The sequence below is a fragment of the Scophthalmus maximus genome, chromosome 18, assembly GCF_022379125.1.
Source record: "Scophthalmus maximus strain ysfricsl-2021 chromosome 18, ASM2237912v1, whole genome shotgun sequence".
NCBI classification, from domain to species: Eukaryota; Metazoa; Chordata; class Actinopteri; order Pleuronectiformes; family Scophthalmidae; genus Scophthalmus; species Scophthalmus maximus.
In genome coordinates, this window is record NC_061532.1 from 18,231,109 (window position 1) to 18,257,758 (window position 26,650).

Genomic DNA, 26,650 nt, shown 5'->3' on the forward strand with positions numbered 1-26,650 from the left:
AAAAAAAATACGCTCAGTGTTTTGTCTTCTTGTACTTATTTGGTCAAATTCTATTTTACAAAAATACAACACAATTCTAATGTCACAACATTTTTCTGCAGTGACCATTAATATTTTCCAGGACATGACAAGTTTGCCGTCAGGCTGTAGGAGCATCTATATAAAGATAGTAGGCCCCATCACGATTACTACTTGTTGCACAATATATTGTCACGGAAATTATCGCACTAAACAATATTATCGTCATTTTAAGACCATTTTATACTGAATCATGTGGGCTTGCAGTTTAGGTCTATTGGTCATTGCACACAGATTTTGTTGCTGCTGCCAAGAGAAAATAAACACATTTCAAGACATGGTGCCTGATTTTCTTATTTTCTTATTTTTCAATCCATATTTCCTGACATTTTATAGACCAAACCAGTAATTGATAAATCGTACGACGAGAACAGACGAGAGGACCGAAGCAGCGAGAAGTTGCCGGACTGTTGTTGACACATTCATTCTTAGGTCAACACACACGCATGTAGACACATAAAAATGATTGAGTTCATATTCATGCATCGTACGATGAGTCGACAATGTATCAAGACAGTCCATAATCTCCTCAGGAGGAGTCAATCAGCTGTTCTGAGGTCACGGAAGACGTTTTAACAGCCTGAATATTAATTTAAAATCAATCTAACAGTGAGATTAACAGTCCCACAGTTAATGATTAGGCACACAGGTTGTAAATACAGTAATCGCAAACAGCCGGGAACTGATTTTTTTGTGACCCATCGGTACCTGTGGGATCATCCAGCGCTCCCTTGTACGTGAGTTGGATCAGATTGTCGGTTGAGTACTGGAGGGTCTTCTCCACCCCGACTGGGCTGGAGGGACGCCCATCCTCCATTTCACAGCCGGCCATGCCGGCGCCGCACTCTGCCTGATCTGCACAGATGTTCACCTGCAGGGAAGGAAAAAAAATCACAGGGGGAGAGAGTTTTATTACGTCTCAAGAAAACATAACACAAGTAGAAAAACTGTAACTACCTGCAGGGCTTTTCTGTTTTACTCTAGTGGTTCGTGTTTTCCAAGTTACATTCAAGTTTTAATTTTAAAGCTCAAACAATCAATCGAAGTTTTTCGATCCAAGGAACGTTGATCAGGATATTTACAGTTTCGTGGTAAATGGACTGTATTTATTTAGAGCTTTTCTAGTCTTATTGATCACTCAAAAGTCCCATTCACCCATTCAAACACACATTCATAGTGTTTTTTCTGTCACATTCATACTCTGCTGGAAGGTTTTAGGGGTTCATTTTTCCTAAGTTTTATAGACTAAAGAAATATCTAATTAAGAAAATAATCAACACATTCATTCATTATAAAAAAACAATTATTGATTTTAGTCATGTTTTTTTATGTCAACTAGTGTATATGATTATTAAAGACGCAGTTTGTGTTTTTAAAACATTAAAAAGTCAAAATGAAATCTGTTGTGAGCAAGTTGGGGAAACGCCATCAGAGCTGAAGACACGTGCATCTCCCACAGCCAGTGAACGTCACACAGACACATTCCATTGTCGGCGAGTCTGAATTACCAGGAAGTCCTTCCCGTTCGCGTTTGTCTTGTATCCGGTCTTTGAAGCCAAAAGCTGAAGGTTGATCTCGAAGCCGGTGTCGGGATCCACAACAGCACAGCTCTGAGACACACACAGGAAAATACATACGTTTCAAATTATTCCAGCTCTTTTGAAATATTTTTGATTTCAAATGTTATAAGAGACACTATGTTGAGCTCACGTTGTTCTTGGTGGTCCTGATGGCACAGGCCGCCCTGGTCTCCCAAATGAAGTTGGCGGTGCAGTTCTGGTACATGAGGAAGCGCGGGCCCATCGCCTGCACAGCAGAGTCACACAGACACAGAGTCACACTCACACACACACACACACACACACACACACAAAATCGGACGCAAAAAGCGAAGCTGCGCTCTTGTACTTTGCCGCCCTGAACCGGATTCGCTCACCGTGGTTCCTCTGGAGCAGACCAGGTGGATGCGCGTCGTGTACGTGAGCTTCTGGCCGCCGTCCGACGTGCACACGGAGCCGTTGGTGAACTCCAACAGCAGCTGGTCCCGGTCCTCGATCACCGGCCCTCGCTTGGAAATCCCCATGTTGCTGACGGACACGACCTCCTTCGGAGAGCCCTGAGGACAGAGGGGAGGGACGCCGATGTCACAGTTCGTATCAGAAACCACTTACACTCATTCACTGGTCGTCATTGAAGCTGTTACAGATGATCACATGATTAGAGAAAGGGACGGGCAAAGTAGCACGTAGGGGTCGGTACTGGCTCTGATACTTATTAAAGTAGCGTACCATGGTCAAAAGGTCTCTGCTTTATGTCGTCTGGAATTTGTAATAAATGGAAAGCAATGTTATATTTGTCTTCCTTTATTATCTACTATTGAACATATGCCGTGTTTCTCCCTCTGTGTTGATACCGGGGGAAGCCGACTAACGACGCGGACGCCTGGCAAACATTTCCTTCAACCTTTAATGCTACAGACCTGCTCGGACGTGTACTTCATCTGGCAGACGGACGCTTGGCGGTCGCAGCCGGGCACCGGGTTGATGGGCCGACACACGTTGATGTAGTATTTCTTCAGGTTCACCGTGTCGGACAAGTCCATGGCCTGCCAGTTGCCGCTGCTGGTGGTGGAGCGAGACAGGCTGGAGACAGAAAGATGAAGTGGTTAGGCGGTTTTCTCGTAGTTTTGTGGATATTTACACAACTGTGTTACAGTCGGTGAATGGCACATGTAGCCCTTCGTCACCTGGACAAGTCGTATTGCTCAAGAGTGTTGGGATCCGTCACCAGACACTCGTGGGGCCTTTCGGGACATGCGTACGAAGTGTACCAGCGGAAGTTATAAGTGTACTTGTCTTCAACCTGGAAGACAAGATGTAAACGTACACATGAATCATAAATATGTTCATTTGCAGTTGATAGAATAAAGAGGCAGTGCAGAGAGAAACATGACTCGGTGTCAAGAACAGGTTTAACCAACGAAGGGGGGGAAACGGGGGAAGTGAGGAGTTTTACCTGGAATTCTGGTTTTCCCGCTCCGGCCTCTGGATCGCAGAGGAAGGAGATGAACGTGGATCTGAGGGTGTGTTCCTTGTTGTTGTACTGGGAGCCGTTAATGTAGTTCAGCTGGATCAGGCCGTCGTAGTAGGACAGACGGGAGTTGGCTTCGCCGAGACTCCAAGAGCTGCAGAGGAAAAGGACGAAGTTAATCATTATATAAAAACTGTGCACGTACACGTCGTCTCCCAGGCGCTCTCTCTCTCGCGCTCTCTTGCCTCTTTTCGACCTGGCACGCTCCGGCCTTTTCAGGACAGTTGGCCGCTTTGACCGGACCGCAGACGTTGACGTAGTAGTCGTAGTTTCCGCTGGTCAGGTTGTAGAAGCCGCCGTCTTTGGAGAGAGGCGACAGGTCGAAAGAGAACCCTGTGGAGCGGCATAAGGCAGGATTACAGACGTGGAAAAAAGTCAAAGAGTCGGGGAAAGGTCACGCGTGGACAGCTAGAGGGCAGCACAAGTGGCAGAAGTATCTTTTATTTAATATATATATCCACATGTAAACTTTTGATTTTAAAATCAGGTGCGGTCTATGAGAGTGTGTGACAATCGTATATGAGATTAAAAGTCAATTACACGTGTGTCCTTTTGAAAGCTGGGGGAAATGAATTTCCCGGCAAAAGCAATGGTCAGGGCTACAAATGAAGGAGCCCATTAACTGAATATTTTCATATACTAGCTCTTGGTACTTTTTTGTTCTTTAAAGAAGATTAGATTGTTTCATAAAAGCATTATGAATTTAAACACTTTTTGAATTGTGAAGGAAGAGCACATTTTTTTCTAGCAAAAACATCTCTTGGTTCCAACTTCACAAATGTGAAGATATGCAACTTTTCTTTGTTTTTCATGGCAATATTTTCGACATATTTTATAATTTTCTTAGAGACGAAGGACTGAAGAGATAACCCGGTGCTTCACCAGGAATTCTGACGAGCATTTGTTGTTTTCTAACATTTTATAGACCAAAACGATTCCTTGGAAAATTGACACAATAACTGTCAAGATGAATTGATGACGGCATTATTTTTAGGTTCTCTCATGATCCCTGCAAGTGATAAACCAGCTGGAGGGAAACAGCAAGCTGAACTCTGAACAGAGTCCGTGCTCTCAGGCCATAACTGGCAGATAATAAAGATTTAGTTTTGTGCTTTAATGAAAATGTTTTTTCCATCCGATACACATTCCCCCCATGAACCCTCGCTGAGTCCTCTCCCTCCTTTTAACGGCCTCTCCTGGCGTTCTTGAAAATATCGATTGGTTAAAAAAAACAACAATCAGAACTCGACGCGAGTCGTACCGGCCTGAGGGTCCTCCACCTTGCAGTTGTCCCCCTGCGTTCTCGAGAGGACGCAGGCGGCGGCGGTGTACCACTCCAGCTCGTACACGCACCCGTCGGACGAGACGCTGCGGAGGACGGGGGCGCTCTCGAGATCTCCTGCAAGATCACAACCACACAGAAATGAGGAGGGAACGGCGGGAAGCAGGACAGAATAAATAAAAATCTCATCTCTCTCTGTTCCACCCACCTGGTTTGCACTTGAGGGTGAGGATGGTTTGGATCCTCGTCTTCTTGTGGACGCAGAAATCCCCGTCGGTGTACACCAGTCGGATGTCGTCGCCCACTTTGGTCTTCTGGGGAGACGAGAGGAAGCCGCCCAGGCTGATGGCCCCGTGTTCCTTATCTGAAGCAGACAAGACGCCGTCAATGTGCTACACTGGTCAGGATCAATACACGTTATGATAATCCATTGCGAGGTCGAGGCTCTGTGGTGTGTTTGTTTTTTCACAGCTGACGACTGGGAACTATGGGGCCAGAGGCCTGGAACTCTCCCCACCGGGGGCCGTCCTAGAATGGACTTAACGGCGGTTGCCGGTTGCGGAGGCAAAGAAAAGAAACCCTCCACTCTAGCGAAGACTTACCCACGGCGCAGATGGAGGCGTTCACCGGGCAGCCGGCGGCTCCTCCCGTCTGGACGACTTTGTGACAGACGTTCAGGTAGAAACGCGAGTCGGGCTTCGGAGAGTTGGCATCCACGGCCTCCCAGTTCGCACCGACGTCCGACCCTGAGGCAACACACCCACACAGAGACACGGAGGAAAAACATTCAGTACGACAGGAAGTGCAGAGAAAGGGCTAGTGGCAAACACTGGCAAATAACCAGGATTAAACTGTGCTGAGCCGTCGCACTCACCGGGGTATCTGGTGAGGGGCGAGAGGTCGTAGTGCTTGTTGCCGTCTCGGACCCGACACAGCAGATCCTCCTTCTCCTTGACGCAGGCGAAAGCCGTCTCCCAGTCGAAGTAGTAGGTGCAGTCCGTCTCGCCGGCGAACACCGGGTTCCCTCGGCCGCCGTCGGCTGCAGAAAAAAACAAAGGCGGCGAACCCGCGGGAGAATGAATAAAGTTTGAACACACGGGATCACCTACAGTAACTGACCAGTTAGAATGAATGAACAATCTGGTTATTTACACAATGTGACAGTAAAAATGAACAAAAGAGACATGAAGAGAAGGGATTCTTGAGAAACTTCAGAGAAAATACAAGATTATATATATTAGTAAAGGAAAATCACATTGTTTATTGTTATTTTGAACCGTTTAATAGGATCCTTTGGCTCAATTAGTTTTAAATTTAAAAAAAGGAAAAAACAAGGAGAGGAAACAAATCATGTCTTTGTAATAAATCAGAAGCTCATCGGTGTTGTCACACGGACTAAATTTAGGAAGCTCATGTCATGTTGCCATCCTTTTAAATCCAGCAACACTTACAGTATTAAAATAAATAAATAAATTATATTGTTTAATAGGTGTTCTGTACGAGAAGAGCTTGTGGAGCTTTCTCTCGCGGAAGAAGAAGGTAAAATCCTCATCCTGATTCTTGTTGCCACCACCAGATGGCGCCAGGGGAGGAAATAATTTTCGGATCCTTCATAAAAGAGTCGTTAAAAACATAATGATGATTGTGTAGCGAGAATCTCACATGCGTTCTTGTTGCACTCGAAGTTGATGATGGTCATCCTCTTGAAGCCAGAGGAGCAACTGTCACCATCCGGGTAGATCAGAGTCAAGTCTCCGTCTGAGTAACTGGAGAAGGAAGAAAAACAACGGGAGATTTAATTCGACGGCAACACATTTTTGATCACAATTATGAGCAGTTTTACGTCACATGTTAAAGTCACGTGCAGGTTAATTCTACATCACGTCGTGTGTTGATTTCTGTGACACACACACACACACACACACACACACACACACACACACACACACACACACACACACACACACACACACACACACACACACACACACACACACACACACACACACACACACACACACACACACACACACACACACACACACACACACACACACACACACACACACACATTACCGTAACGTTTGGTTCTGGTATCTTCCAGCCACTTTGTTGGCGACGCCGCCGCTCTTCTTCACCTGGCAGGACGACATTAACGGGTTGCTGCCACATTCGTCGTTGACGACCGGTCCGCACGCGTTCAGGTAGTAGACGTAGCTTTCGGCGCCCTCGCCGGAGTGTGCGTAGTAGGGATGGTCTGAAGCTACGCGCAAGAACACAAAAAGAGCAACGGAGGATTTAGGATTTAATGTTACAATTCTAGTAAATAGGATTTTTTGGCCAATATTATTAATAATCTTTTCAAGTTATGTGGAAATATTCCTTTAAAGATAAAGAGACAAGCTTCAATTTGAAATTAGCAGCATCCGACTTCCCAATGGCGCGTTACATTTGATGCTACAGCTATGAAATTATTATATAAACAATGTTCTTCTCTAAAACTCACGTATTAATGTCATGGAACCAATCTATTTAATCTACACAACAAATTGAAGTGTATTATTGACTTTTACGCATCTTTTAGTGAATAAAAATGGTATTGGTATCGATCTTCAACAAAATTTGGATGAATTAATTAAAAAATGGGCAAAATCTGAGACAGCAATGAGTTTCAAATTGAAATGAGCAGCGCCCGACTTTTAAGATTTGAATACGCTTGAATTAACAACAGGAGACAGACTTCTTATGACACATGGTGTACAAACTGCGGCAAGAATTCGAAAAGGCTTTTCTGTTTTTAGAAAAATGAGCTGGCAAAAATCAGGAAGTTCACTTTAATATGCTTGTAAACTTCCTCAAACTAGGCTAAAAAAAAAGCGACATTATGTGCAAATATTGCTAGAGGGTAAATATGCGATTTTGGATAATATTTATAGAAAGAACCTTTGAGCTTGATTGAAAATAAAAATTAATTAGCCATTTGTTTTCTGCCAAAAGAAACAAGACGCAGCTTCTTCTTCGCTTGTTTGTTTCTAAGAACCAGTTTGAGGAATGAGGATGTGCGGAGTCATTTCGTTATTGGATTTTATAATTGTACAAATGTTAACAGTTAAATCAGGTTCCTCCGTACGATGACAAATGTCACCAGGTCAACACATGTTAAACTAATAATCTGATGTTCACCTCTCTTACACATATATATATATCTGACTTGTATCGTGAGAGAGGAGTCACTCACAGCTCAAGGTGAGCGGCGTCAGATCGATGGAGATGTCGTGCTGCTCGCTGGTCAGTTTGCAGTTGTGACTCTCCAGATAGTCTCGGTGACAAGCGTACTCCGTCACCCACACCACCTCGTAACGACAGTGGGACTCCGCCGTCATCTTCGGAGTGCTGCCCTGTGAGAAGACGAGTTACAAACTATGTTTCATTGTTTGGTCTCATTCATCTAGATCCATGAATTATTCTCTGAATCATCAACATGTTAAAGAAAGAAATGAAAAATCCCTGGCTCCGCCCCTTTGTCCAGATCCTCTCTGGTTGCTTATGTTAAACTAAAAGAGGAAGACGTGACATATCCGTGTTGACACTGCATATATACTGTATACATAGATATGAAAGAGTGTAACTTACAGAATTTCTGCTCGATGGACAGGTGAACGTGATGGTGACGGCAGGATTGTGTCCCTTGCAGAATTCCGGAGGAGATGAACCGGCGCTCAGTTCGTACTGTAACCTCAGACTTGAGAGTAGACGAGAGAAAAAAAACATTGAAACCAGTAAAGATTTTCTTTGGTTTCAAAAAGCGTATTAACCAAATGGTTTAGAAGTTCAATACGGAAACTAGAATATTCAAGCAGTTCCTAAATTTGCGGACAACATCTGAATTGATGAATGTGGACAGAACCTGTCACTGTCCACCAGCTCCAGCGGTTTGGTGGGAGAACCCATGTTGTAGGTTCCATCGCTGGTCACCAGACAAGCTGCAGAGCCGTCGGGACAGGATTTATCTGGCTGGTCTGAGAAGAGGACGAGAGGAGAAGAGGACGTTGGTTTACAGGTGGGGGAATCAACAAATCACATTAAATCACATATTTATCACTGGTGGCTTTATTTTATTCGAATATTTTAAAACATTTTTAAAAGCTGTTTTTTGTTAGAGTGGGAACAGGAAGAACACACACACACACACACACACACACACACACACACACACACACACACACACACACACACACACACACACACACACACACACACACACACACACACACACACACACACACACACACACACACACACACACACACACACACACACACCATCAATTCACTTAGTCCCTCCCTCCCTCCGACACTCACTGAGACTGCGGCAGATGTTGATGTAGAAGTCGACGGTGTCGTCGCCGTCGTCCACCAGGTAGCCGTCGCTCACCTTGATCAGTGGGTTGAGATCGTGTTTCTTACCGTCCGAGTCAAACACGTAGCAGGGCACCTGCACACACACACACACACAGGAGGTGGGTTCATACCGCATATTTCTGACACATTGTCATAATCACGTAACGTTATGATACTGAGAAAAAATATATACTTATAGGCTATTAAAAATTAGAGTTTAAGAAGACTGTAACATCTGTCAGTAAATTAACTAGTCATTAATCCATCTTATGTATGGTTAATTTAATATCAATAACCTCAATATCAACCAGGGATGCACCGAAATGAAAATTGTTGGGTCGAAACCGAAAATAATAAAACACTTTGTCAAAGGGGTTTTATTTGTTTTTTGTTTTTTTTTCAATTTTGCCAATTTTTTCACCATTGCATAACTTAATTAACTTTTTTGATTTTCAAGGGAAAAAAATCAATCACAAAAGTACAATTTATAAATATTTGTTTAACAAAGGAATTTTTTTTTTACATTCCATTAGACATTATTCCATGAAAGCACAATAAACGTTAAAAAACATATATTAGTAAAACAAAATACTTTTTTCCTTTCCCCCCAGCCAAAAAATAAAATAAAATATTTTGTTTTATTTCAACAGATCTTTTTAAATCACTCGCTTTTCTTCTGCCTTAGAAAAACACAAACAGGTTAAATCAATTTCACACACATGACGAATCACACATTCATTCATTTCGCACGTTCTTCCAATTATTCCGTGCTAAGTTCACATTGACTACATCGCTGTGACGCGTCTTCTACACTGATGATTAAATGACTTTAACCTCCTAAGAATCCTCACGAAGGAAACTGGAAAATGTACTTTCCACGCGTTTCACACCTCCGCCCGGCTCATGACACCATCACCTGAACAGAAACGTTCTCTCTGACACATTGAGAAGTGAGCCGGCCTCGCAGTCAGATGTTCCACCACATACCTCTTTGTGCGGCTTGAATTTGTCTTTCTTGCAGGCGGCGTAGGTCCGCCACTCAAAGTAGTGCACGCACTGGGACACGGCCACAAACTCCGGGGTCCCCTGCAAAACACACACACACACGTTTTTTGTTAGAGTGGGAACAGGAAGAACACACACACACACACACACACACACACACACACACACACACACACACACACACACACACACACACACACACACACACACACACACACACACACACACACACACACACACACACACACACACACACACACACACACACACACACACACGAGTAAGACCGGCGGTTAGTTTCGTTTTTACATGCGATGTAAGAATAACCAGCACTGCTTCTGAAGAAACGAGGCTGAGGAACATGAACGTCAACCACTGTACAATTCTTTCAGCTGTAAAGCTTATATCCATCTCATGAAAGCCTTTAACATAGAACATGACAAATCTCGAGATTTTCACGTTTTAATTCTCATGTTAAATTTATTTTTTTTTTCTATAAATATGTGATTTTCCAGTTATTCCACTCATTTACAGCCGAGTGATTTTCCCCTTCAGCCTGGAGCAGTGGACGGTTTCTCAAGAGTTGTTTTTTATTCCCACCCTTCTTCTTCTTTTTCTTTTTGTCTCACATGTTTTTAAACCACGGTTGAGTGATTTTTCAAGCGTCACGTGAGAGCGACAGCTGATGCGAACCACTGATTTACACCACGACGGAGCTATGATGAATTTCAACTATCACTGACAAGACAAAAAAAAAGGTATCCTGTGTGTACATACACATTTCCGCCAAAGGTTTCACACTACAGGAGGTTAACAGATGCGTTTCAGTTGAGAAAGGAAAACAACAACAGCCGCATCAATAAAGAAACCACATAGATTAAATGTAACCAGCATTGATTAGGAGAAACGTTCACAACTGAATGAAGTCATTGCAAATTATGTAAATTATACATAACTCCAACATATGGTTCTGAAAGTCTAGTTACAAATTTAAGAGCTAATTTTCCCGGCGCACTACTCGCACAAGTAATAACCCCGTGGTCCGACCCTTACCGCTGGTTTTTTTTTTGTTTTGTTTTGTTTTGACAAATCATCTGCATTTGACTATCCTCACTTCTTCTTCTTCGAAGCACTAAACGTTGTTGTTTTTTAAGAGTTTCATCAAGTTTCATTTCTCCACAGGAGGCTTTTGTGGACTTCCAGCGTCGTTGATGCACTTCTGTTGAGACAGAGCTCGACAGGAAGTGACACACGCTGATGTCGAGCCCCCGCTCAGCCGTCGGCGAGACCACAGCCCCACAAGGTCTTGACTCACATGAAGCAGGGGCCTGTCACTGTCTCTGCCCTGCATTATTTATTCCATTCGTAGCCTCTCTTCCTTTCACTGCCGCTACTGGTAGACTGTATTCAATAAACATAGTTTTAGAATTTTTGTGATAGAAAATGTTTATCATAACTTCGTTTTATCAACATTCGAGGGATTTGATCTGGGGTTTTTTTTTCAGCAAGTCATAAAGGGATGAGTGAAGATCGCACAAGGGTTTAAGTGTAATTTCATGGTGAAGCTTAGTGTTTAAATATAGTTTGTAATTTTGCACCTGTCTACTGTGTTTAAAGTGTCAGCTGAGTGAATCTATGTTATGTTGGCTGACACACAGGAACAAAACCAACTAATACCCAGCACGTTGACTCGGTGTGATGCTGGTGAGTCTCACCATGGTTTTCCCACACTGGAAGCTGATGCTGGTCTGAATGTTGTTGCTGCTCCCCGGACATTTCTCCGTGCTGTTGTAATCCAGCACCGTGCCGGAGAGTCTCTGCAGCGACAGCTCACCTGCACAGTCACAGGAACACACAGCGTCAATTACATATGACATATTTTACACAACTGTCTTTCACATGGATATGGAGAATTTCACTCATTGCAAATTGTATTTATTAATGTATCGGACAAATATATCCGTATCAGAAAATATTTTACTCTCTAATATTGGTATGTACCCCATAAGATCCATATCTGTCTGGATACAGTAGAAAGAGTAAAACAAATTATGATAATACATGAATTTAATGTTGAATGCTTCACCTTTCATGGATTATCATAACACAGATTATGCATAAAGACTTGCCATAGAGAACTTGGTGACTGGTGACAGTGTTGTCAAAATAAAAATGTAAACATAAAGAACAGAAGTGAATGTATCTCTCAGATTATCCAACACAAACACGTCCAGACCCTCCTCCTCAGACTGGATATCCCCCGTGTGTGTTACTGTCGCAGTCAGACAGTCTGAAAGATTAATGATAATAATAATAATAATGTTAATCTTGTGGTCTGCTGACCTGCGACCTCACACAGACACACAAGATGAACCTCTGAGCAGTGGAACATCCTGACCCCTGCTGTCGCTGGTCGAGTCGACATTCATCACCGGGGCCCAGACAGCAGTGGGAAACGTCCGGGCACCGAGCCTCCGACGTGATTCAGGACTAAACTAACTCACAGCAGGTCGACCAGAGGAAACACGGAGAGAGGAACTCAAGCGTGTTAATGAGAGACGCTTTGCTAATATCTGCTCTGATGCATCAACGTAAAAAGTAAAATATGAAGTCCAACAATCAGAAAAACAAGACAAACGAACCATAACAACTATTGGAATATTGTTTTTAATTACACTAAATGTGGTGCAGTATATATGTGTGTGTGTGTGTGTGTGTGTGTGTGTACTGTATACATATATATATATATATATATATACACCCACTTCATCAAAATTAATATTAAGACTACTTCAACTTCGATGTGCGAAGTTGAAGTAGTCTGAGGGCAGGCTGAGAGAAGCTCCCTGTCCTATCTACAGGAATGTTGCCGAACAACACTGTGACCCACTAACACACAAACACAACACGGAGCGCTGCACATTCACAAAACAGCTTTCATCTGCCAGATCTGTCCGTCATGTCAGACAACAGTGTCACTCTGAACAGCTAGATCTCGTGAATCTGAAAATATGACGTGATTAAGATCGGATAATCAATCTGCAACTATTATGATAATCCATTAACCAAAACTGAGAAGGGATCTTCTTCTGTTTCGAACTCAAATGATTTGTTTTGTCATTGTCATCATGTTATGAACTAATTTTAAGAAATAATACATAAAAAATACTTATAAACTAAAGTCTTAATATTTTTAAACTTGTATTTATAGATTGTTTTTGACACTAAGACAGCATGAAAAAGTTGTGAACACAACTTAAGTTGATATGTTGAACAGTTGCTTATTATGGACTGTGGCCAGCTGGTCAATTAAAATGACGATATTCACCATCTTGTCCAGTTCTGTTTTAGCGTCAACAATCTGTCTCTTGAGCTGCTGTTGTTGTACTGTAGTTGTGTCTTCACCAGCTGGTCTCTGGCCGAGTCTGTCCACTGTTCAATGTTGAGCAGGTGGTGAACAGTGGATTTTTGACTGAACACAGCTGAAAACAGCAGCTGCAGCAGGAGACGACGGCGTCAGCGCGAAGCGAAGCTGTGAAGTTTTTACGGCACATTCGTGACGTTGTCGTCCTTTTTTATTATGTGATTATATATTCATTCTCTCTGCTTAAATGTTGGTTGAAGAAAAAAAAAAAAGAAATTTGACATGCAAACTTGGGATTCGAAAAAATTGTGAAGGGCACTTTTCACTGTTTTCTGATATTGATTACCTGCAGGTAAAAAAAGGATAGATCAACAGATGTTTTGCAATGAGTTTCAGTTGAACCTTTCTTATACTTTACTCAATTTTGATCTTGAACTAGTTTTTACCTCAGAAAAGGGATCAAAATAATCATCTACCTCCCCACCCATCTACCTACCAAACTCCCTACCTACCCATGTCCCTACCCACCCATCTACCCACCTACTTATCTACTTACCTACCTACCCACCTACTTACCTTCTACCTACCTACCTACCCACCTACTTACCTTCTACCTACCTACCCACCTACTTACCTACCCATCTACCTACCTACCTACCTACCCACCTACTTACCTACCCATCTACCTACCCACCCCTCTACCTACTTACCTACCCATCTACCTACCTACCTACTCATCTACCCACCCATCTACCTACCTACCTACTCATCTACCTACCCATCTACCTACTTACCTACTCATCTACCTACTCATCTACCTACTTACCTACCCATCTACCTACCTACCTACTCATCTACCTACCCATCTACCTACTTACCAAGTCATCTACCTACCTACCTACCTACCTACTCATCTACCCACCCATCTACCTACCTACCTACTCATCTACCTACCCATCTACCTACCTACCTACTCATCTACCCACCCATCTACCTACCTACCTACTCATCTACCTACCCATCTACCTACTTACCTACTCATCTACCTACTCATCTACCTACTTACCTACCCATCTACCTACCTACCTACTCATCTACCTACCCATCTACCTACTTACCAAGTCATCTACCTACCTACCTACCTACCTACTCATCTACCCACCCATCTACCTACCTACCTACTCATCTACCTACCCATCTACCTACCTACCTACTCATCTACATACCAATCTACCTACCTCACTACCTACCTAGCCATCTATCTCATGTTTAAAACACTCTAATTTAATAAAAGGAGGCTCATCTCAACCTGGATTTTGATTTGAGATCACACATTGTGAAAGTGTGAGAAAGAACCATGTCTGGTTTCTGACCCCAGTCAACCAGAGAGCATGAACAAAGCATAGATCAAGCAGAGAGAGAGAGAGAGAGATAGAGAGAGAGAGGGGGGGGGGGGGGGGGAGAGAGAGAGAGAGAGAGAGAGAGAACACAGTGTGAGATCTGTGTCTATTTGTGTCTGTGAGCGTTTATGCTGAAATGCTCCAGGGTCATGTGATAAGTCACGGAGTGAGGATGATTAAAGTCCGGCCCTTCAGACCACACTGCTCGTTCCTCATTACACGTTTCATAAGTCACCTTCCTCTTGAAGAAATAACGAATGAGGAAACCCTAAAAGTACACCAACAACGAGAAGAAAAGAAAAGGACAGAAGCCGAAGGGAGTCTGCGACACTCAGTCAGATATCTGACAGTCAGGTGACAGGCTCTTCTGGCCGAGAGACACCCAACACCAATCTGTCACCGGGAGAAAGGTCACGACCTCCGACTGCAGCACAAGTTGTTGTTGTCGTCGTGGGACTTGGACGTAAACTCTGTCTGGCAGCCGGTCGTCTTGACACGCGGCTCACGGACAGAATCAGAGACAGTGACGTAACGGAAACTTTAATTGACATCTTTAGTTGAACCAACCTTTCGATGAATTGATTGATTGATTCCGTGCTGCTGACGTCCTAAACATTACTCAGTTTGAATTTGTTTACAGGGAGCTTAGGAACAGAGAACGCTGGAGATCGGCTGCTTTAGATTACGTTTAATCAATTTACGATGCAGTTAGGAGGCGGCGATCTGTTCACTTAAGGTCTGACTGACCGAGACGAGCGCGACGAGTTTACCACAAAGGAACCAGACGCTGGTGTTTGCACAAAAAATAAATGTACTGTACAGTCGACGGGATTCGGAAAATGAAGCCAATGTGGAAGTGCCCGAAAGCTGGGTTTTGGTCTATTTACGGTAAGAAGGTGTGAGTTAGCAGAAGGACAGTGAATAGAGAAATCTGGACACATCAGGTCTTCCAGGGCTGAGATGTGGATATGCTGACAACAATACATCAGCAGCAGCAGCAGCAGCAGGAGATTCAGCCTCATCAGCACAGAGATCCGATCTGCTAATGTCCTGATAAAGCTCTTCTCTGGGCATTAAAAAAGAAACCACGTCGTCAACCACAGGCCACAGGCGTGTGGTGCTTCTTTTCTCTAACGATCCCAATCACAGCGAAACTTCTCATCCTTAAAATCGAAATTCATCGATTAAAAAAATGACTGGCCAAAAATGAATCGGCGACTTCTTTGATAATCGTCTTTGCAAAAAGTGTTTGCATAATTTTTTCCAAACATTAGATGATTCCAGCCTCTCGGATGTGAGGATCTGATGCTTCGTCGTCGTACATTATAATAAACCGAACATTTTTGTGTGGTTTGAACTGTTGATCTGATCAAACACGACGACTTAAAGGAGACATATTATGCTCATATTCAGGTTCAGAATTTTAACCTGGATTATTACTTGAAAAGGTTCACATGCTCTAATGTTCAGTAAACAAACATCAGTTTCCTGCAGCTCCTCTCATTCACAGCCTCTTGTCTGAAACACTTGTTTTTTTAGCTCCTGTCTCTTTAAGGCCCCTCCCCAGTGAAGCCCAGTCTTCTCTGATTGGCCAGAAGGCTCCACTCTGTTGTGATTGGTCAACCTGCTTCCAGTGCGTATAGGAAGTTATCTCTCTCTCGCTTTACCTGACTTTGATGGGGGGCGAGTGAGACTAGCTACTAGTTGTGACTTATGCACTCACGGAAGTTATCGGCACTCACGCCTCGTCTGTCGGAATACTGACGAGGCGTTTGAGGAGCGTCAGGAGTTTCAGTGTTTTCTGTCGGGGAGAGGAAGCTCCCTTTAACCGCCGACTTTGGGGTTTTTAACTTATGGGCGAATTTAAAAAGCTCAATAAGTCTCCTTTAAGACATTTTATACACAAAAGCAAATATTCAAAATAACCATTAGTTGCAGCCGTATATCCGACCCACACGGCGTGATTAACATAAAAAGGATGTAGAGGTGCACACGCATCCAATAATAACTAAGAATTATATGAGTTGTGTTAAAGTATTGTATGTGACAATAGAAAGAGGCGACACTGGAGAAAGGAACGATCAAAGCCAAAATGGCAACTGTGCACCACAGATGTACAAAGAGAGGATGTAGATTTCTAATTCATTTTTTCCCCAGGCGAGTCACTAAAAGAGTCACAAGACACAGAGGAATCATTACCGTGCTCCTCATAAACATGAACAAAGTAATTATGGATGTTATGAGAACAGCGTGTGAAGGGCTCGGTGCCAGGAAACGGTCTTGTCTGCACCTGCTGTAAACACCACTGCTGGATTCGAGGCTACAGTGGGTATTTAATATTTCTATCTGTTTTTATCACGACACTAGGTCTCGTCTCCTGATGGGGGGGTCAAGGGTTGACGCTTGCAAAACCACAACTTAAGCTGGAATTGTGCAACTTCACACGGGCTGTTGCCCCCGCGGAGACAAGTGGCGTTCAAAGTACGGCAAAGACGAGGCGGTAGCGAAGCAAAGATTAAAACTCAAGGAGTTTGATTAGCAAACTGAAACTCGCAATTCTGCAAAGCCAGAACCCGTGACTCGTCTCCTCAAAGTGTTACAGATCGCTGTGGAGTTCACACGACAGCATAAACATGGAGCCGCCTTTTTTTTTTCTATCTCACCCGTCTCGTGACTACAAGAAAACAACGTGTACAATACGACTACAGCGACACGAAAGCCAGCTCGCTGCAGATCTCCTTGTTCGATCAGGTGCGGCCCACCTGTCAGCTGACACTCGCTTTGAAACCGCTGTACAGTAGCTGCACTTTAAAAAAATGATCACATCACAACTGTGACCCTGAAAAAAGTGTCACCACCAAGTTTGTTTTGAGATATGAACTCCAGGAAAATGTCACCAAGGACGTTTGCCTTTCACATGTGACGAACGCAGCACTCGTTGTGAATTTTCCGGAGACTGATGTCCGGAGCAACATTTTCTTTCAGCTGCTCCAGAAAATGTCCGGACAGCACAAGTCACCCTATTGTAGCAGCTGCATTGTGAAGAGAACGTGTCCAATTGTTGCTCAAACTTAATTGTGTTAAGCCTTTGTCTCTCCGACAGACTGTTTTTTCCCGACTGCACTCACCGACGGACTGTCTGGTGCCGGTGGCGAGGTCCTGGGCGCAGGCGGCGGCGCTCGGGCCGCAGCTGGTCGCCGGCGAAGACTCGCAGAGCTTCAACGTGTAGCTCACTCTGTTGTCGCGGTCGATAGCTTCCCACTTATATCTGCAACACAAGGGAAAAAGACAGATGGGATCAAACCTTGTGGTGAAGAGGCCTGTCGACAACGACAGCAACAAAAGTGAGAGGCTTGCAACTGTGGTTGCGGAAACTAACGATTACTTCTTTTACCATCTAATTATTGCGCACCACAATTTTCCTGACACGAAGAAAATCGTAACATTTGAGGAGCTGGAGCCTGACAAAAAAATATTCATTAATGAAGGATTTAAACAATAGTTATGCAAGATTCTTTACATTTTTTAAATTTAATAAATACATTTTTATGAATTTAAATTGTTTTGCAGAGCAGAAACAGTCAAACAAGAGAAAAATAATCAGCAACTTTTTTTATGTTTTAATTAATTTTTAAGCCAAAATGACAAAAAGGGTTATTTTGTCATTTTGAAATTTTTTACAATGGGCTTTGGGGAAAATTAAAATGGATATGTTTTGTTGCTTACTGACATTATTTCAATCAAACAATTGAACAATTAGATCAAGAGCTAGTAGATACACGAGACGAATGGTTTCCATTAAATATGATCAAATTTCAGTCAGTCGAGAAAGTGAAACTGAAGAGACGCCGGTCTCTACAACAGCGAACAATGATTCAAAGCAGAAGTCGAAATCCATCGTGAAACCACTTCAAGAAGAGCGAGCGGAAGCGTCTGGAACGACCCACGTTGTCCTCTGACCTGAACGCAACTAAAAAATGATCTGTGGGTGGATCTCAACACACTGAAAATATCTCTGAGGAGGAGGAGGAGCGGGGGAAAAGCCCAAAATCAGGAGTAAAAACACTTTAAGCTGGCTGCAAAAGGTTTGCCAAAGGGCGTACGAACTTTGTGGGACACAAACCCAATTCTATTTTTATTCACGAAATAAAAGAAGATAATTAACATTTGAAACTGGTGACCGATGGCTCGTTGCTGCAGGGGATGAATTTACTTCAACATAATCACCAAAAACATGTAAATTGCTTCAACAGCTACTACTTTTTGTTGCACGATATATTGTCCCAGAAAATATTGCAATAAACAATATTATCGTCATTTAAAGACCTTTTTTACAGTATAGGTCTGTAGGACCTTCATTCTTATGTCAACAAACACACATGTTGACACATCGGCTGTTATTGAAGCCATTGAAAATGATTGACTTCATATTCATTTAATCATAAGATAAGTGGATAACGTGACAGGCCTACCCCGCGACACACAAACCTTTTGCACACAACGTTGAGCAAATAATTAGAATAATAATCCCCCTCTAACCTCTGCGTATTATCTACATTTGGAAGTTAAACCTACCAAAAGTTCCTGGTGAACTGTTTCTGATTGTCATCGGCCTTTTCTCATGAAACAGTGAACACGGGATCTGGTTCCTGCCTCGGCGCTGCGTCAATATTTGAACAGCAGCCGCCTGCACAGGGCTCAGTAAAAGGAGGACAACGCTGTGTTTGGTCAACAGATTGTTCAGTCTGTAATGTAAAGTTAAAGCCAATGAGAGGTGGAGGAAACACTAAAGTAAAAGTCCTTATACTGTACTTTAAAAGTACAAGTTAAAGTACTGCTTCCTAAGTATTACGAATTGTAAGAACTGTAGCTAAGTTAAAAGGAGGAGCAGTCAGTGCAGGACAGTAGTGACTGTTATACTAATCAGATATAATGATATAATATTAAACTGGAATATTATTAATAACACAAATTGCACATCTTCTTTAGGTTGTGGGCGGAGCTAGCTCAGATCTCATTTACAGTAGAAAGGGCTGCGATTGCAATCGGTTTGTTTTCATTATGTTTTGTGCACCAGTTTATTTGATTGATTGATTGATTGATTGATTTTAAAAGACCAAAGCGACACCTCCACAATGCTGGTTTTCCCCCAACTTCACAATTATTAAAAGAACAAATTAAAGTTAGATCGTCATATTTGAAAAACGGGAAACATGATTTATTCTTGTGTTTTTACAAAAAGAAAAATATGAATCAATAGATTTTTTTGTGCTTCTGTGATTCATCAACTAACTCTTAACTGAAGTTCTACTTGTATCAACTGTTGGCTGATGCTTTTATAATCGTTCTCTATGCTCTTCTTACTGTAGGTATGCTAAAATATATAAATATGTTTTAAAGAAACTTGTAACTGAAGCTGGCAAATAAATGGAATAAGTGTTTTAAAAAAGTACAATATTTCCTAAAATGTATCACTCGAGTTAACGTACACACACACATTTCTCTGCCAGGGTCCCTTTGAAAAACCTATGAATTAACGTTAGCTAACAGTTAGCGTTAGCTGTTAACATGACATGTAACATCATCATGTGATCTTAGCGGTTAAGCTAGGCTACATATTCAAGCTTGCTAAAAACAAAAACAACTGTTACATAATTTGACCTTTGACCTTGTAGATATGAAGTTGTCATTCAAATTAAATTATGACTGGATTGATTAAAAAAAATTAATGAGAGGCTTAAGTCCGTTTTATCGGCACCTTAGCTAACTCGAACCGTTCGATAATTAATAAATCGGTTTTTAATCGGAACAAACCGAATCTAAAAGTTGATATTGGAACCGAAATAAAAACGCCGATCGATTGTTCGTGAGCCACATGTATCAGGGGACCTTTTTTAACACCACCGGTTGTGTGACACCGGGTGCCCGGCGACGAGCAAATGAAAAATCATCATATTGGACATGAACCTTGGTTTAAAGCGTGTGAGATGATGAGACGCTGTAATCGCTACACCGTGTTGTGTTTCGTCGGTGACGGTGTGTTGTGTTACCTGCAGAGGTCCTGGTACCACAGGCTCCCAGTCCCGCCGCCGCCGCTGCCGCCGCTGCTGCTGCTGCTGCTGCTGCCGCCGGCCGCCGCCGCCTCCTCCGCTGCTCCGGACCGGGCCAGCAAACACCCCAGAGCCGCCACGACCCAGAGGCCCGCCAGCCTCGGGGGCACACGGCGGCGGCGGCTGGATGATGGAGGCCGACACAACATGTTGGTTCACCACGGGGGAGAGATTAATGTCCTGACGAGCGCGAGAGTTCAGCACGACATGATGCAGCAGAGTCCGTCAGTCTGCGACGAACCAGATGAGTAGGAACCAGGAAGTGACTGCGACCACATGACAGGACGTCACATGACGATGACGCGCGGCCGCGTTCACGGTCTGTGGGGGAAAAAATGTAAATCTGATCATACGTAGGACACATTCGACATCGTACAGTGTACTAGAGCTGCAACAGTTGCTTCGATTAATCGACTAGTAATCGACTACTAAATTAATCGCCAACTATTTTGACAGTCGGATAATCGGTTCAAGTAGTTTTTATGGCGATGACGGGCGGCTGCGTTCACGGACTGTGGGGGAAAAACTGTAACACTGATAATACGTAGGACACATTCGACATCGTACAGTGTACTAGAGCTGCAACCGTTACTTCGATTAATCGACTAGTAATCGACTACTAAATTAACCGCCAACTATTTTGAGAATCGAATAATCGGTTCAAGTAGTGGAAATTGTCGGATTTTTTAGCTTTTTAAATGTGAATGTTTTCTGGTTTCTTTGCTCCTCCAGGACAGTAAACTGAATATATTCATTGTGTGTGTGTGTGTGTGTGTGTGTGTGTTCACTCTCAGTTTGACCAAACATTTTTCATTCGTTGATTTAGTACAAATGCAGAATGTGAGAAAAAGCTTTAAACAGGGTTTTCTGTCGTGTTAAGACTTTTTAATACAACTCAGAGTCAGTCTTTCTTTAAATTCTCTCTTCAGATTTAAGATTTGATCAGTGAAACATATGTTTCGCTTTGTAATCATGCATCCGCAGCAAAAAGCCCTGTGGTACAAACTGTTTGAAAGTTGTTGTACTTGAGTGTCCAACACTTGGACACAATATATAAACTTTTTTTAAAAACATATTCATATTTAGAAAACCACATAAAAGAAAGGAAAACCCCCCAAAAAGGAAGTCTGTCTCTGGTGCCTGATTGTGTCATTATATATAAGCACAGATCGCACAGCCACAAAGTCACTTTGACTTCTGTCTCATCCTGCCTCCTCCAGCACCAACCGCTCATCTCATGGTCCTCCAACTTAGACCATCGTCAACATTTAGTGGGAGAGGGTTTGTTCAGAGTCAGTCGTCAGTCTGGGTTAAAGAAGCTGCTGCTGCTGTTGTACCTGAACGTCACAGCCCAGGAGAATTCTCATGAATTGTATTGGAGTCTTCTGTTGACATTTGGTCCCTCTAGTGGCCAAAACCCCTCATTCATCACCGAAAGAAAAGCAGACAGTTGCTGATATTATACTTTTATTTTCTGAACAATTAGGCCCCAAATGCTTTTGTGAGTGCTACATTGTTGCCAGCATAACATACAGATAAAAAATGAAATATGAATGAATATCATACTCACCATTCAGAAGTGGCTGGATGTTGGTTCGAGTTTACACAGAATCGATCGCTTATCCTTGGTGTCCCAGATGTTGCATCTGAATTTTTTTACACAGAATTTTGATAATGCTGAATTCTTTAATGCTGAATTATTTTTTTACACAGAATTTTTTACACAGAATTGTTATCATGCTGAATTTTTTTGACACTGATTTTTTATAATGCTGAAAATTTTTTAAACTGAATTTTTATAGTGCAGAATTTTTTGATGCTGAAAATGTTTAATACTGATTTTTTTACACTGAATTGTTTTGATACAGAATTTTTTTACATTGAAAAACACACGTGAAAATCAGTTATTGCAATTTAAGAAGTGTTGAATTCAGATGCAAAAAACAATCAGACACGTAATTTCAATGCAAAAAAAAAATCTGTTGTAGAAATTCAGTGCCTTTTAAATTATAAAAAAAAAAGTCTGGTGATCAGATTCGCTTCCATACACTTTGTCGTCTCCACAGCGTGACCTGCGAAAGCGACAGCAGCGCCCCCTACAGGTCGGACTGAGGCTGAGAGGTGACGATCAGTGTTGAAGTAGACTCACCTGGTGACTGGATTATCAGGTGTGTGTCACAGAGGAGGCCGCAGGTTCACCGCTCGTCTCCGTTAAGACAGAAAGAAAGCGTCCTGTTTCACTATGTGGCTTCTGCTTTCCATCTGCGTCTCCACAGGTACAAAAAGATTCATATTCAAACAGCCGATGTTCTGCTGAGCGATGATGATGATTTACTCTCTCTTTTCATGCAGTTGGTTGTTTGCCCATAAATCAAACCCAGGATGCGATTACTCCGACACCAGGTGGGGGATCTTTTTGGATTAATTAATTTTTTTTTAAATATTTGCTGCAACTTTCAAATGCCTGTTTCTGCACAGTTTCCAGAAGGTTTTAGTAAGTAGACCGTTTACATGCTCAAAAATTCATTTTCAGGAATGAAAAATGAGTTATTGTTGGATGTCTCTTTTTCAGTTGGTACCATTTGTTGGAAGACTTTGAGATTTTATGTTTGAAATTATATAAATTTGTACATTTCTGTAGGGGTTACCATCTTTTTCCGGCCACCACAGGGAGCCAGTGCAGAAACGTTAGAGGGTAAAATTCAAGTACATCACAAACAGATGAATATACAAAAAAAACCAAATGTACAAATGTACCGTGATTGTTTTTATCCTATTATATTTCAGAGCTTAAAGGAGACATGGTTGTCCAAGAGGGAGACATTCTCATACCGGTAAGACTTTTTGTTTTGATGGCAAGAAAGAGCAAGGGTCCGTCCCATTTTCCTATGCTACCCGCTTTTCCCCACCCCACCCTTTTTGCGCATACCAACGTCTTGGTAGGGTGTCCCATTTTTCTTTTGAAGACCAAGGGGCAAAGGGTTGTCTACCACTTCAAAACACCTCAAACAAAACACCCTCCAAACGTAGGGTGGTCAGATGCTGACTTCAGGTGGAGTGGAAGAACGAATGGGGTAGGGCCAAGGGGTAGGGCCAAGGAAATGGGCCAAGGGGTAGGGCCAAGGGGTAGGGCCAAGGAGTAGGGCCAAGGGGTAGATCAAATGGGGTAGGACCAAGGAAATGGACCAAGGGGTAGGGCCAAGGGGTAGGGCCAAGGGGTAGGGCCAAGGGGTAGGGCCAAGGAAATGGACCAAGGGGTAGATCAAATGGGGTAGGACCAAGGAAATGGACCAAGGGGTAGGGCCAAGGGGTAGGGCCAAGGAAATGGACCAAGGGGTAGATCCAAGGTGTAGGGCCAAGGGGTAGGGCCAAGGAAATGGACCAAGGGGTAGATCCAAGGGGTAGATCCAAGGGGTAGGGCCAAGGAAATGGACCAAGGGGTAGATCCATAGTTTCACCAGGGAATTCTAAGACCTGAAGAAATAAGAAATATCTCTTACAACAGTAGGGAAACACGCTTGACGTGAACTTAAATACTAAATAATGACATGGAGTGTTGAAACAATGTGTTTGATTTCCACTGGGAAGATTTAAATGTTGGGAAGCAGTTTCAAAACACTTTCAAATATTAGTGTGGAACAGTTCAGATTGTGCTCATGACACAGGAGGACAGGAACGCTGTGGAGACCCTGTGGCCGGACGCCGTCGTCCCGTACGTCATCAGCGGCGAACTGGGTGAGTTGTTTGTGGTTCTAATTGGTCTCTCGTGACGTAAAAGTCCACTCCGTATGCAGACGATGAACCGGTTTCTGCGTGTTCACTCTTTTACCAGCTCATCGAGAGCCGGACATCGACGCCGCTTTCAAAATGATATCGGACGTCACGTGTATCCGCTTCAAGAAACACAGCGCGGAGCTGAGCTACCTGAAGATCCAGGACGGCAATGGGTGAGAAGAGAAATATGTTCCGAGTTAAAGGGTCAATTCACCCAAATTACAAAAGCAGCATATTATCTCACTTCTTGAAATCCAGTCCAGCACAGTGTTTTTTGGGGTTTTCTTTTTCACATCACGACATTTCAAAACCCAGGTGAATGAAATAAAACCACATGGCTTTAACACACCACCCAGAGGTGAGAGGGGAAAACAACTCGCCGGCTTGTCTTTTCTTCGTAGCTGTGCGTCCTTTGTCGGCTGTCGAGGAGGAGCCCAGCCGCTGTACTTCACCCAGAGCTGCACCGTGGGGAACCTCTGCCACGAGGCGGTCCACGCGCTGGGACTGCATCACGAGCACACGCGCATGGACCGGGACCAGCACATCACCGTGCAGTGGCAGAGCATCATTCCTGGTGAGCAAAAAAAATAAAAAAGATGTAATTAGAGCTGCAACAGTTAATCGATAAGTAAGATAGTCAAAATAGTTGGCGATTAATTTAGTCATCGATTAATTAAGTTGTTTTTATGAAAAAATAAGGCAAAATTCTATGCTTTCAGCTTCTTAAATGGATATTTAATTGAATACTTTCTGGTGTCTCAGGAAACGCAATATCTTTGGTGTGCGGAGAAAAACGAAACATCATTTCAGGGTTCCGGTAAAAACACGGTCGACTTTTTTCACGATTTTTGTGACCTTTTCTTGACCGAACAACTAATCGATCGATCGAGAAAATAATCGACAGATTACATCGATTATGAAATGAATCGTTGGTTGCAGCCGAGTTGTAATAGATGCCAGTTTGACTTGGACTATGAGAGCACACGTCAGGGGGAAACGCTTCTTTTTTATGTTTCAGAAAGATCGCTGAGATAAACACAGATTTGAATTTGACGTTACAGAAGTTTGACGGAACGCGTGAATTTCAGTGCCGTAATGCAATTTTTTGGACTCGGCTATACTGTGTTTGGATATGGCTTCAAAACACAAGTATAAGTTATGAATAATTTGCAACTTCTCCAATTTTAAAGAGAGAAAAAATAACTTCAAGTTGCTGCGCGGGAACACTCTGAACCTGCCCTACGACCTGAACTCCATCACGCACTACGGCCAGTGAGTCATGTTATCACTTCCCCGGTGACTGATCCTGTAGCCGCTTCATTTAAGAATTACGGCCGACGATGTAAATCTAGTAAGTGTATATTTCATGTCTCTCAATCGCAGGTTCTTCTTCACTGCTGACGGCAGTCCGACCATGTTGTCCAAGCGGGACGGAGGGCAGATGGGTCAGAGGACACACCTGAGCCAGCTGGACATCCAGAGACTGAACACACTCTACCACTGTGGTAACAACCTCCGCAGCACACCGCTGTCTGTCCTCTGCAGGTGTCATGAGATCCAATAATCCTCTAATGGCCACGACACAAAGACAGTATATACGAATGGACGTAAAGGAAAGTGAAGCCAATGCTGAAGGGCCTAAAATCTTTATTCTCTGTACTGACCAGCAGAGGGCGACTCCACCTGTTGTTTCTATAGAAGCCTATGAGAGAACGACTCTTCTGCTTCTCTCTTGATTTATAACGTCAGTAAAACATTTCCCTGAGGAGTTTATGGTTCAATCTCTAGTTTCAAGTCTTCTTCAGTACAGCGTGATATTAATGGTTCATTTACAGTCAAATACACAATAAAAAAATGTATCGGGATACAGCGTGATTGACAGCAAGCACTGTCCAATAGGTGCAATAGTGAGTGTTGACATATATTACTGCAGTTCAAAATAAAATCATAATGAATGCTTTTTGGGAAAAATCCCTATAAAAAATGAACTGCAGAGTCGGTTCAAGCGGAAGCAGCTTTTCAACAATACTAAATATATTTCTTTCCTTTCAGATGAGCGGATGAAATCACAGTGAGCAGACTTGCTGCTGGTTTACCTGCACGTGCCTTGAGATTTAATAAAAAAAATTATATCTAAATTGCTTTTT

The 26,650-nt window shown here is 42.9% G+C and overlaps 2 protein-coding genes and 1 long non-coding RNA gene across 3 annotated transcripts in view; 2 read left to right on the forward strand and 1 right to left on the reverse strand.

Annotated features, from left to right (window-relative positions):
• Nucleotides 1-20,985, reverse strand: part of igf2r (insulin-like growth factor 2 receptor) — a 38,100-nt gene extending 17,115 nt beyond the window's left edge. Inside the window, exons 1-22 of the mRNA XM_047328836.1 lie at nucleotides 20,670-20,985; nucleotides 17,748-17,887; nucleotides 11,571-11,689; nucleotides 9,838-9,936; nucleotides 8,812-8,944; nucleotides 8,358-8,469; nucleotides 8,084-8,192; nucleotides 7,689-7,848; nucleotides 6,527-6,713; nucleotides 6,113-6,216; nucleotides 5,325-5,489; nucleotides 5,053-5,196; nucleotides 4,659-4,814; nucleotides 4,430-4,567; nucleotides 3,354-3,501; nucleotides 3,094-3,262; nucleotides 2,825-2,940; nucleotides 2,558-2,720; nucleotides 2,015-2,194; nucleotides 1,789-1,884; nucleotides 1,587-1,688; nucleotides 787-949 (exon numbers count right to left, since the gene is read on the reverse strand). Coding sequence (XP_047184792.1) covers nucleotides 787-949; nucleotides 1,587-1,688; nucleotides 1,789-1,884; nucleotides 2,015-2,194; nucleotides 2,558-2,720; nucleotides 2,825-2,940; nucleotides 3,094-3,262; nucleotides 3,354-3,501; nucleotides 4,430-4,567; nucleotides 4,659-4,814; nucleotides 5,053-5,196; nucleotides 5,325-5,489; nucleotides 6,113-6,216; nucleotides 6,527-6,713; nucleotides 7,689-7,848; nucleotides 8,084-8,192; nucleotides 8,358-8,469; nucleotides 8,812-8,944; nucleotides 9,838-9,936; nucleotides 11,571-11,689; nucleotides 17,748-17,887; nucleotides 20,670-20,878 — 3,112 coding nt within the window. The 5' untranslated portion in view covers nucleotides 20,879-20,985. The remainder of the gene's footprint in view (nucleotides 1-786; nucleotides 950-1,586; nucleotides 1,689-1,788; nucleotides 1,885-2,014; nucleotides 2,195-2,557; nucleotides 2,721-2,824; nucleotides 2,941-3,093; nucleotides 3,263-3,353; nucleotides 3,502-4,429; nucleotides 4,568-4,658; nucleotides 4,815-5,052; nucleotides 5,197-5,324; nucleotides 5,490-6,112; nucleotides 6,217-6,526; nucleotides 6,714-7,688; nucleotides 7,849-8,083; nucleotides 8,193-8,357; nucleotides 8,470-8,811; nucleotides 8,945-9,837; nucleotides 9,937-11,570; nucleotides 11,690-17,747; nucleotides 17,888-20,669) is intronic.
• On the forward strand, nucleotides 16,841-20,071 carry LOC124849602. Its single transcript, XR_007030114.1, has 2 exons — nucleotides 16,841-16,944; nucleotides 17,723-20,071. It is a non-coding gene; the product is annotated as an uncharacterized LOC124849602 (long non-coding RNA).
• Nucleotides 20,852-26,638, forward strand: LOC118289830 (hatching enzyme 1.2-like). Its single transcript, XM_035616902.2, has 11 exons — nucleotides 20,852-21,066; nucleotides 22,796-23,005; nucleotides 23,082-23,132; nucleotides 23,371-23,424; nucleotides 23,517-23,563; nucleotides 24,395-24,464; nucleotides 24,562-24,676; nucleotides 24,905-25,077; nucleotides 25,694-25,775; nucleotides 25,887-26,008; nucleotides 26,556-26,638. Exons 2-11 carry the CDS (start codon nucleotides 22,972-22,974, stop codon nucleotides 26,576-26,578), a joined length of 771 nt encoding a protein of 256 aa, XP_035472795.1. The 5' UTR covers nucleotides 20,852-21,066; nucleotides 22,796-22,971; the 3' UTR covers nucleotides 26,579-26,638.
• The last annotated feature ends 12 nt before the right edge of the window (nucleotides 26,639-26,650 follow it).